The sequence below is a fragment of the Leptopilina boulardi genome, unplaced genomic scaffold (assembly GCF_019393585.1).
Source record: "Leptopilina boulardi isolate dan_hultmark-lab unplaced genomic scaffold, ZJU_Lbou_2.1 LbouV2_352, whole genome shotgun sequence".
NCBI classification, from domain to species: domain Eukaryota; kingdom Metazoa; phylum Arthropoda; class Insecta; order Hymenoptera; family Figitidae; genus Leptopilina; species Leptopilina boulardi.
Window position 1 is genome coordinate 163,529 of NW_026137921.1, and position 12,341 is coordinate 175,869.

The 12,341-nt window shown below is 29.8% G+C and overlaps 1 protein-coding gene across 1 annotated transcript; it reads right to left on the bottom strand.

The window, feature by feature from the left end:
• Nucleotides 1-59: 59 nt before the first annotated feature.
• On the bottom strand, nucleotides 60-7,785 carry LOC127286280 (tubulin beta chain-like). The gene is made up of 5 exons (XM_051312659.1): nucleotides 7,494-7,785; nucleotides 7,229-7,337; nucleotides 6,892-7,119; nucleotides 5,236-5,813; nucleotides 60-851 (listed from the first exon to the last, which is right to left on the bottom strand). The coding sequence occupies exons 1-5, from the start codon at nucleotides 7,548-7,550 to the stop codon at nucleotides 435-437; spliced, it is 1,389 nt and encodes a 462-aa protein (XP_051168616.1). The 5' UTR covers nucleotides 7,551-7,785; the 3' UTR covers nucleotides 60-434.
• Between the last annotated feature and the right edge of the window lie 4,556 nt (nucleotides 7,786-12,341).

Genomic DNA, 12,341 nt, shown 5'->3' on the forward strand with positions numbered 1-12,341 from the left:
TATTATTTTCAATTAAAGTTTATCCATATTGTAATTTGGTAAAAAAAATTTTTTCATCCAAACGAAAAAAAATACGTGTCGTTTAAAAAGCTTTGAAAAAATTGAGAAAAAAATTAGTTTCAAACTCCGACAATGTTTAGCCTGCCCGATTTGAAATTAATTTGGTTTACTTAATTTTATATTAAAGATTCTATTAATATGACAAAAAATATATTTTAATATAAGAAGTTTGTAATTTAACAGGCTTTGATATATTATATAAAAGATTACATATAAATTTTTTCAAATAGTTTGTATTTCAGTTTTACTGAAAGGAAATAAAAGAAATTCCGTGAAAAAGTTTTGTAATTAAAAAACAAAATCTTATTTGCAATGAAATAGAATTTATATATACAATTTGAGAAATAAATTACATTTTTCTTTTTTTTTTTTTTTTATTCATGTTCGTCGTCATCATCGTCATCATCATCGCCATTATTGTCATTTTGATTACCCTCTGTCTCTTCATCATCATCATCAAGACCCTCATAATTTGTTCCACCCTCTTGATGCTGTTGATATTCAAATATAAGTTCTTGAATTTTATTTTGTGCTTCAATAAAATCATCTTCTTGTATTCCTTCTCCTAAATACCAATGGAGATAAGCTTTTTTACGAAACATTCTTGTAAATGAAACGTCAACTCTTCGAAATAATTCTTGAATTGCAGTCGTATTTATAATTGCTGTTGCACTTGTATTTAAACCACGTGGTGGAATATCGCACATTGCAACTTTTACCGAATTTGGAAGCCATTCCATAAAACATGAACTAGTCTTGTCTCGAATTTTCCATATTTCTTCATCTATTTCCTAAACAATTTTTTTAAAATTAATTAATATTGTAAAACAATTAAATAATTTCCTTATTTCACGCCAAATTACACATCATTTTATCATTTATATTTCCAAATTTTTTTTCTTTTAGTACTACTAATTGAGGATCATTTTTATGATTTTTTTTTTTTTCAATTTTCAAAACAACCGTTAAAACGAGATATGAATTATTCAAAATTTTTAGAATTTAAATGATTTTTTAGGGCCGCATGAATGTCAAATAAAAATCATTGATTAGAATTTTTATTTCAAAGTATTTTATATTAAAAATAATTATAGTTTTTAGATCAATTTTCACTTTTCGAATTAAAATTTAACAGATTTTCTTTTCATACCAATTTTAATGAAACCCTATTGAAAATCCCCACATGGGAAACCACATGGGAAACCACATGGGATCCTATGTCAAAAACTATGTAAAACCCCATTCCCCACATGGGAAACCACATGGGATCCCATATAAAAACTCATGGGAAATTGGGACAGGAATTGGCATAGGAAAATATCAAAACGAGGTTCCTCCATGTCATTTCCTATGTCAAATCCCATGTCAAATATCATGTTAAATACCATGTTAAATACTAATTGAGATCCTTTATCACTTTTTTGAAAAATTTTCCCATGTCAAACCCCATGTCATTTCCCAAGTAAAAACCTTTATCATTTTTTTGAAAAATTTTCCCATGTCATTTCCCATGTTAAATATTTATCATTTTTTTGAAAAATTTTCCCATGTCAAATCCTCTTTCGCCTTATCGAAAATACCCACATAGGAAAGCATATGGGAATCCACATGGGAAATGGAATACGATTTCATGTGCATTCTTCCAAATGATAAAACAAATAGATTTAAGCATAGGAAATCATATAAGATTTCATATAGATTCTGAAATTTCAACCTAAGATTTCACATGGATTTACATATAGGAAACGATATAGGATTTTATTCGGGAATTTTTTAGTTGGCTGCTTTATGCAGGCGGCAGTTTACAAAAAAAAATTAATTATTTGATTAAATATCAAATAATAATACTTCAACTCATCTGAAAATAAAAAAAAGTTTACTTTACTTCTGCCTTAGACTCTCAGCTTTTATAGTATTCCAGACTGATCTCAACTGTGAGAGAAAATATTTTCACCATCTGGTGGTGAAACAATGAAACTATAATGACGATCAACATCTATATTGAAATTTCCTATGTCATTTCCCATGTGAAATCCTCTTTCATTTATTCGAAAAATTTTCCCATGTCATTTCCCATGTGAAATCTTATCATTTTTTGGAAAAATTTTCCCATGTCATTTCCCATGTGAAATCCTTCATCATTTTTTTGACAAATCCTCTTTCGCCCTATCGAAAATACCCACATGGGAAAGCATATGGGAATCCACAGAGGAAATGGAATACGATAAAGGATTTCACATGGCAAATGACATGAGCTTTGACGTGGGAATTGATATGGGAAAATTTTTCCAAAAAATAATAAAAGATTTCACATGGGAAATGACATGGGAAAATTTTTTGAAAAAAATGATAAAGGAATTCACATAGGAAATGACATGGGAAAATTTTTCGAAAAAATGATAAGATTTCACATGGGAAATGACATGGGAAATGACATAGGAAATTTCAATATAGATGTTGATCGTCATTATAGTTTCATTGTTTCACCACCAGATGGTGAAAATATTTTCTCTCACAATTGAGATCAGTCTGGAATACTATAAAAGCTGAGAGTCTAAGGCAGAAGTAAAGTAAACTTTTTTTTATTTTCAGATGAGTTGAAGTATTATTATTTGATATTTAATCAAATAATTAATTTTTTTTGTAAACTGCCGCCTGCATAAAGCAGCCAACTAAAAAATTTCCGAATAAAATCCTATATCGTTTCCTATATGTAAATCCATGTGAAATCTTAGGTTGAAATTTCAGAATCTATATGAAATCTTATATGATTTCCTATGCTTAAATCTATTTGTTTTATCATTTGGAAGAATGCACATGAAATCGTATTCCATTTCCCATGTGGATTCCCATATGGTGTCCCATGTGGATTCCCATATGCTTTCCTATGTGGGTATTTTCGATAAGGCGAAAGAGGATTTGACATGGGAAAATTTTTCAAAAAAATGATAAAAGATTTCACATGGGAAATGACATGGGAAAATTTTTCAAAAAAATGATAAAGGTTTTTACTTGGGAAATGACATGGGGTTTGACATGGGAAAATTTTTCAAAAAAGTGATAAAGGATCTCAATTAGTATTTAACATGGTATTTAACATGATATTTGACATAAGATTTGACATAGGAAATGACATGGAGGAACCTCGTTTTGATATTTTCCTATGCCAATTCCTGTCCCAATTTCCCATGAGTTTTTGTATGGGATCCCATGTGGTTTCCCATGTGGGGAATGGGGTTTTACATAGTTTTTGACATAGGATCCCATGTGGTTTCCCATGTGGTTTCCCATGTGGGGATTTTCAATAGGGAACAAAATCATTATCTAATGAATTTTTGTTTGACAGAATTTTTATTTCACAGTAATTTTCTTTAAATTACTTTTTATTTTAATGAGTAGAATAGCGAGATTCCTTGTACCAAACAAAATCATTTCTCCAAAATTTTAACCCAAAATCATTTTTTATTTCAGAGAAAGTTTCAAACCACAAAAAAAACATCCTTTGTCCACATATACCCTTAACAGAATTTTCATTCAATCAAATTTTTAAATAACAGAAATCCAAATTCACCGAATTTTCATTTGTTCGAAATTACAAATGACCGAACAAAGAATCAACAGGAAGATTTTGGCGCAATTTTTAAAATTGACAAATCACGATTTTCTTGATAATTTCTAATTGGTCAATAATTTTAAAAATTGCGCCGAAATCTTTCTCCCGATTATTTGCTCGAACAAAAGAAAATTCGGCATCTTAATTTATAGAATAATCATGAACCCCATTTTTTAATTTTGAATGCACATGACTTCCTTAAAAATGCATCAATTAATTTTTTTTTTTAATTGTGTATTATAGAAGACTAATATTTTTAACAATCTAACGGTGAGGGAAAAATCATGGAAAAGTCAGGGAATTACTTTAATTTTCTGGAATTTTTTAAGAATAAATTAAAAAATTTTTTTTACTTCTTTCCCAAAGCAAATGCAAATTAAAAAGTTGGCATTCACGCTCAATTATTAAGCATGTGATATATCTTATATTCATTATGTAAACAATTATTTACTACTATTTATTGAATCTAATAAATGATTTTTTAAGCTTAGATAACAATAAATTAATTTTTTTCAGTGAAATATTTGGTTTTTTAATACCTATATAAAAATTATTTAATACAATTTTATTTTATCGGTTCAACTTCAAATAAAGTAAATTATTCATTAATACGAATAATTTATTATTTAACCCACATTTAACTTATAAAAATTTTTACGGCGTCAAATCTTAAATTATCGAATTTCTATTTAGCAAAATTGTATAAAGTGGATTTTATATTATGCAAAATTTTCAATTTCCAATTTAACTAAAATTCGATTTAAAAGAATTTCTATTTAGCAGAACTCTTATAAAGCATTTTTTCTATTACTTTTTAAAAATTTTAAATTAATATAATTTCAATTTAACAAAATTTATGTCTATAAAAATTGAGAAAAAAAAACTAAGTAGAATAATTTTTCTTAAATGAGAATTCTGTTAAATAAGAAATAGTTCGAATTAAAATTTTCTTTATAATAAAAAATTTTCTATAATTAAGAATTTTTTAAAATAGAAATTCTGTTAATTGTGGATTTATTCAATGACAATTCTGTTAAGTAAATATTTTGATAAATCAAAATTTACTAAAATAACAATTGTGTTAAAAAATTTTTTCTTTGTGCAATTTTTCTTGACATAAATTTCGTTAAATTGAAATTGTATTAATTTGAAATTCGATGTACTAAAAAATCTGCTTTATATAATTTTACAAAATAAACATTTGATAATTTAAGATTTGACGCCATAAAAATTCTTTTAAATTAAATGTTGAGAATATTTATACGTCCAGAATTAGTTTATTTATTTCACTTAAATATTTTATTTTTCACAAATCATTATTTATTTGGTTCAAATACATATATGAAATTAGTGAATAATAAGACAGGTAAATGATTTAATTGTATCAAAATAAATTTTATTTGATCAAAATAAAAAATTTTTTATGTAATTTAAGGCCAGGAAATTTTTTTTCCCAAGCAGTTGTTAGACACCCTGTTTAAATTATTGTAATTTTTATATCAGTAAAAAAGTTTCCTAAAATTTTGCCTATTAGATTTTTAAATTATGAAAATATATTTTACCTTGGAAGAGAGATTGCCACGAAAAATAATACCAACAGTTATAAATCGTCCCTTTCGTGGATCACAAAATGCAAACATATTATTGGCTTCAAATATTTGACGCGTTAATTCCGTAGCTGTTTCCATTCTATATGAACCGGCATTGCGTGTCATTAATGGCACAAATCCAGGTACAAAAAAATGTAATTTTGGAAATGGTACCATATTGACGAGTAATTTTCGAAGGTCCATATTTAATTGGCCAGGAAATCTTAGACTTGTTGTAATTCCGGCCATGCAATTTGATATTAAATAATTCATATCGGGATATGTTGGTGATGCAATTTCCATATTTTTCGTCAATATATGATACAATGCTTCATTGTCAATGCAAAAAGTTTCGTCTGTTGCCTCAGTCAATAGGCTCAATGTTAAAATTGCATTATAGGGCTCAACAATTGTATTCGAAACTTTTGGCGATGGTATCACTGAATAACTTTTTACAATTCTATCGGGATAGTCTTCTTGTAAAAGTGTCATGAGACGAGTGCCCATTCCTGATCCAGTACCACCTCCAAGAGAATGAATCACTTGAAATCCTATAATTTTATACAAGCAAAATTTCAGTAATAATAATAAATTATTTTTTCTTATTTTCGTAAATTTTTATGAAATTGATAATTTGGGTTCCTTTAAGGGTTAAAATAAAAAATTCCAAGTATTTTTGAAAAATTCAAAATATTTTTCAAAATATTGCAAATATAAATTTTTTGTAATTTTTTTTTTTTTTTTTTTGATTTATTATAACATCCGCAAATTTTAACCAATTTTGATAACTTTGGATAAAATAACAAAAATCAGTGAGCCGACATTTATGAAGGTCGACATTTTATTTGATCGAAAATCTAAATGGTCGACATTTTATTTGGTCGAAATTCTAAATTATCGACATTTAAAGTGGTCGAAATTTTATTAGTTATAGATATTTTGTTTGGTAAATATTCTAAATGAACGACATTTAATTTGGTCGATATTTTAAAAACTCAACACTTTTTTAGCTAGACGAGTTTCCTTTCTATGTTGTTTGTCGGTAAAGTACATTGAAATTTTGCGGGAAATTTGAAATTATTGATGTAAATAATAATAACAACATAGAGAGGAAACTCGTATAGCTAAAAAAATGTCGAGCTTTTAAAATATCGACCAAATTAAATTTCGATGGATATAAAATTCGATCCTTTTAAATTTCTATCATTTAGAATATCGAACAAATAAAATATCAACTACTATTGTGGATCATTTAGAATATCGACCAAACAAAATATCGAACTAATAAAATTTCAACCACTTCAAATGTCGATCATTTAGAATTTCGACCAAATAAAATATCGACTAAATAAAATGTCGACCATTTAAAATACCGACCATTTAAAATTTCGACCAAATAAAATATCGACTTAATGTAATTCGATCAATTAAAATTTCGAACTTTTTAATTTTTGGGAAAAATCATGCACCTCAAATCAGTGATCATTTGACCCGGACTTTTTCTTCAGATCGCGCCTGAATCATTCACTAATTTAAATTTTTAATACATTGGAAAATAATGTACACACATGTTGAGTTTGTTATTGTTAGTTAATTATTATGGAAAAAAAAGGAAACAATTTTACTTACCTTGAATTAAATCACAATTTTCTGCCTCGAGTCGAATCATGTCCAGCGTTTCATTGGCCAATTCTGCACCTTCAGTGAAATAACCTTTTGCAAAATTATTCGCCGCACCATTGTGCGAACTAATAAAACAGTCTGGTGAAAAAATTCTCCCATTCGGTCCAGATTTGACCATTTCCAAACTTCCTGGATCAAGATCAACATTCAATGATCTTGGAACATATCTACCGCCTTGGTTTTTTTTTATATTAAGAAAAAAAATTATATTTATTATAGTCAATTGAATTTTTAATAATTTTATTTTTGTAATAAAATGCAAAAAAAAAAACAATTTTTTTACCCATTCCTTGCTTGAAAAAAACACTGATGTATTGTAATTGTACATCAGAAGTTCCAATATAATTTCCATCAGCATTTACTCCATGCTCGTCAGTAAGTACTTCCCAGAACTGAAAAAATTATTCATATAATATATTTATTACAATAAATTAAAATTGCAATTCAATAAAATTAACTTAATTTCGAATATTTAATAGATACATTAGAAAAAATCGAAATTAGATATATAAAAATAACAATTTCAATTTTGATATTCATATATTTACCTTTGATCCAACGCTATTTCCGCATTGACCTATTTGAATATGAATCATTTCTCTCATGTTGAATAAATATTTATATTTTTATTTGCAAATTTAGAAAATATGAAACATGAAATTAATTTTCAAGCCAAAAAAAAAGTTAAAAATTTTTTATGCCAAAAATATGAAAGATAGAGGTTAAAAATTAGTTTCTAAAAAATGGAGAAAATAAAACAAAAAAGAGTAGTCATATTGATTTATTATCACGTTTGAAGAGAAATCGCGCTTATATTAAATCAATATTTTATCAACTGAAGCAAAATAAAAAAACAAATGCGTTTTCATTTACATAATGTACATTTTTCTTTTTTAAAAAATAATATATTATTTGAAAAAAACATATCACTTTTAGAGAAACTCACATCCGATATTTATTCATTTAAATATATACAAAAATTAATTTGACAATTTTACATTCTTCATTTTGATATCTGGTTTGATTTTAAAAAAATCAGTAATTTCCCTAAAAAATCATTAATTAAAATTGGGACGCATGATTATGTTCTAAAAATCATTATAGTCATACTTTACATTTTATCGAATTTTATTTGTCCTAATTAGTTTTGAGCCGAATTTTTATTTGTTCGAAATAGCATTTGGCATAATAGGCATTTTAAAGAATTTTTATTGGGTAGAATTTCATTGAATAGAATTTTCCTTCAGATGAATTTTCATTTGTTCGAATTTTATTTGATATAATTTCTATATAATCGATTTTTCATACTACAGAATTTTTACTTAACCGACAAATCATTTAATAGAATTTCTAATTGATAGAATTTTCATTTGTCCGAATTTTCAAATGGCCAAACAAACAATCGACAGAACGATTTCGGCGCGATTTTTAAAATCAACCAATCAAAAATTATTTATAAAATTGTGATTGGTTGATTTTAAAAATCGCGCTGAAATCTTTCTGTCGATTGTTTGTTCGGCCATTTGAAAATTCGGACAAATGAAAATTCTATCAATTAGAAATTCTATTAAATGATTTGTCGGTTAAGTAAAAATTCTGTAGTATGAAAAATCGATTATATAGAAATTATATCAAATAAAATTCGAACAAATGAAGAATCTATTCAATGAAATTCTACCCAATAAAAATTCTTTAAAATGCCTATTATGTTAAATGAAAATTCGAGCAAATAAAAATTCTGACAAATAAAAAATCGCTTTGATGTAAATTATGCCAAATGCTATTTCGAACAAATAAAAATTCGGCTCAAAACTAATTAGGACAAATAAAATTCGATAAAATGTAAAGTATGACTAATGATTTTTAGAACATAATCATGCGTCCCTTAAAATTTTGTTTCTAAAGAATTTTATTAGATGTATGACATATCAATTTATTTTTTATTATAGATATAATTATTTTTTAGGCGAATTATTATTTTTCGAATTAACCTTTGACAGAATTTCTTTTTAACCAAATTTTTACTTTAACAAAATTTTTAAGTATGTACTGAATTTTTGTTTGACACAGTTTTTGAATCATTTCAAATTCTGTTGAATGAGAATTCTGCTAAATTAATATTCGGTTAAAATAGACTAAAAAAAATAGTTGGGTAAAAAGAAATTATATGAAATAAAATTTTTGAACCTGAAAATGGAGGTTGAGTACAACTTCGTTTAAAAAGTAATTTTATTAAATGCTATTTCAAAAAATAAAAATTCATCTATTATAATCATTTTATCTAATAAAATTCTTTAAAATGAAAATTTTAATAATTTTTATGGAAAATTCATGCATCCCGATGGAGGTTATTATATCAAATTTGTTAAAAATTTTTAAAATATTTTTTTTTATTTTATCTATTGAAATTTTTAAATTTAATAACTTTTAGAAGATAAAATATATTGTATGTGAGCTGTGCATAAAATTTAGAATTTTATGATTATTTTATTTTTTGTATTCATGAACATTTCGTGATTTTCATGCAATTTTCGTATAAACTTTCAAATATTTATTACACTGCGCTTACAATATAAACTTTTTTTGTAAAATTAATTTCAATTTCTGCATACTATTGTTGTGAAAAACAAGAATTTTTAACAATGAGAAAACTATTAACGTTAAATATTTTTTGGATACTTTTGTCTGCGTCAATTGCTGATGACATTGTTTGGAATGAGACGGTAAGTTTATAAAAAATTCAAAAATTTTAATTTACTTATTTTTTTTGGGTCGCTAATTACCCAGTGGGCACACTTATTCAAAAGACCTACCAAAGATGTCTTTTTGCGGACGTGTTTTGGACTTGTGACAAAAGGCGTCTTTGAGACTTCTTATAAATACGCCCTAAGAATTTTCTATGTCTTGGCCATTAGATTTCTTTAAGATGTCTTAAAGACGTCTTTTGTTTCAAATTTTGAAAATAGAAAAATTTTCATAAACAGATAATGTTATTTTCTAAGTTCAACTTGAACTTAGAAACTGCTGAAGATAAAAGTTATAGGAATTTTTCTAAGTTAAATATTTATTTCATTGACCCAGGCGGAAATTTACAAACGGCGCGGAACCCAGTCCGTACCGACGTCGGGTCGGCGGTGCTGGATTTAAACCGGCAAGCAACGCGCCGGGACCTGGCATCATTTCGAAAGATGACTTGCCCAGTATCCGGCTGGGCAACCGGCACGGTACAGGCATCTTACCGCCCAGCGACCGACCGCGCACCGGCGTTCTTTCGCATAGCATCCGTCTGGGTACTGTCATTTTACCGAAGGTTCCGTGTTGGGTCCATGCGCGTGGAACATAGCCTTTGATGACCTTCTGGAGACTCTTGAGCAATTAATCGGAAAGTCATTTGCAGTCTATGCAGATGACTTGACGGTAATTGTCTCTGGAAACTCCAGAAAGGAACTCCAGGAGAGAGCTCAAGATGTGGCCGACGTAGTCTCTCAATGGTGTGGCGCTAACGGTGTCCAGTTGTCAAAGAGCAAAACGGAGATGGTGTACCTCAAGTTCAACCCCCCTCGAAACAGAAGACGCTCGAACAAGAACAGAGAGTGGAGATACCCCTCTGATATGAGCAAACGGGCCCCTATCGTCAAATTGGGCACCAAGTCAATCTCACTAAAGAAAAGTGTTCGATTGCTTAATGTTCATATTGACGAGGGGCACAAGGTTACGACGCACTGTACGCTGACAGCCGACAAACTTAAACGACAGATCCCACACAGCACAACATCTTACACCAGGCCTACAGCAGGCTTACATGTAAGGTTTGTAAGGTAACATCGTAAGCCCATAGTAGACTTACAGTAAACCTAAAATGTCCGCCTTACAGTAAGCTTACATGGTAGGGTCGAGGTAAGCTTACATGGTAGGGTCGAGGTAAGCTTACACGGTAAGGTCGAGGTAAGCTTATGAGTAAAGGCTGTGGTAAGGTTATTATTAAGTTGTAAGGTTGAGGTAAGGTTGTGGTAAGCTTACAAGGTAAGGCAAGTTATATTCAAATAATAATATTAATAATAAATAAATATTCAATAAAAAAATTTTTCTTTTGCCTTATTCTATTTTGGGAACCTATCATTTCGCAGAAAGTTTTGAAAACAAATTTGGGAGGAGTAGGATTCGAACCCGGGACCGAAGTATATACCTAACAACCTAACCAACTGAGCTAAACGGGGAACTGACAATGAGAAAAGTAATCTTACTTTTAAAGTGGAACCAAGAAGATAATCAACTCCTTAAAAGCAAGATTACTTTTCTCATTGTCAGTTCCCCGTTTAGCTCAGTTGGTTAGGTTGTTAGGTATATACTTCGGTCCCGGGTTCGAATCCTACTCCTCCCAAATTTGTTTTCAAAACTTTCTGCGAAATGATAGGTTCCCAAAATAGAATAAGGCAAAAGAAAAATTTTTTTATTGAATATTTATTTATTATTAATATTATTATTTGAATATAACTTGCCTTACCTTGTAAGCTTACCACAACCTTACCTCAACCTTACAACTTAATAATAACCTTACCACAGCCTTTACTCATAAGCTTACCTCGACCTTACCGTGTAAGCTTACCTCGACCCTACCATGTAAGCTTACCTCGACCCTACCATGTAAGCTTACCTCGACCCTACCATGTAAGCTTACCTCGACCTTACCGTGTAAGCTTACCTCGACCTTACCGTGTAAGCTTACCTCGACCCTACCATGTAAGCTTACCTCGACCCTACCATGTAAGCTTACCTCGACCTTACCGTGTAAGCTTACCTCGACCTTACCGTGTAAGCTTACCTCGACCCTACCATGTAAGCTTACCTCGACCCTACCATGTAAGCTTACCTCGACCTTACCGTGTAAGCTTACCTCGACCTTACCGTGTAAGCTTACCTCGACCCTACCATGTAAGCTTACCTCGACCCTACCATGTAAGCTTACTGTAAGGCGGACATTTTAGGTTTACTGTAAGTCTACTTTGGGCTTACGATGTTACCTTACAAACCTTACATGTAAGCCTGCTGTAGGCCTGGTGTAAGATGTTGTGCTGTGTGGGATGGCTGCCATCCGACGGGCCGCTCCCAGCAAATGGGGATTACACTACCGGACGTTAAATACGATTTACCGGGGTGTTTTCCCCGCTATTGCTGGATACGCAGCGGCTGGATGGGCAGACCTTGCGACACAGACGGACTTACGGAAACTAAGGACAGCACAGAGACAGTCACTGCTGACGATGACTAGGTCATACTCTACACCATCGAGTAGCGCGCTATGCGTGCTCGCTGGGGTTTTGCCCGTAGGTCTCCTTCTGCGTGAAAGACTAGCGCTGTATAGCATCCGCAGACGATGGGGATTCCGACACGGCAAT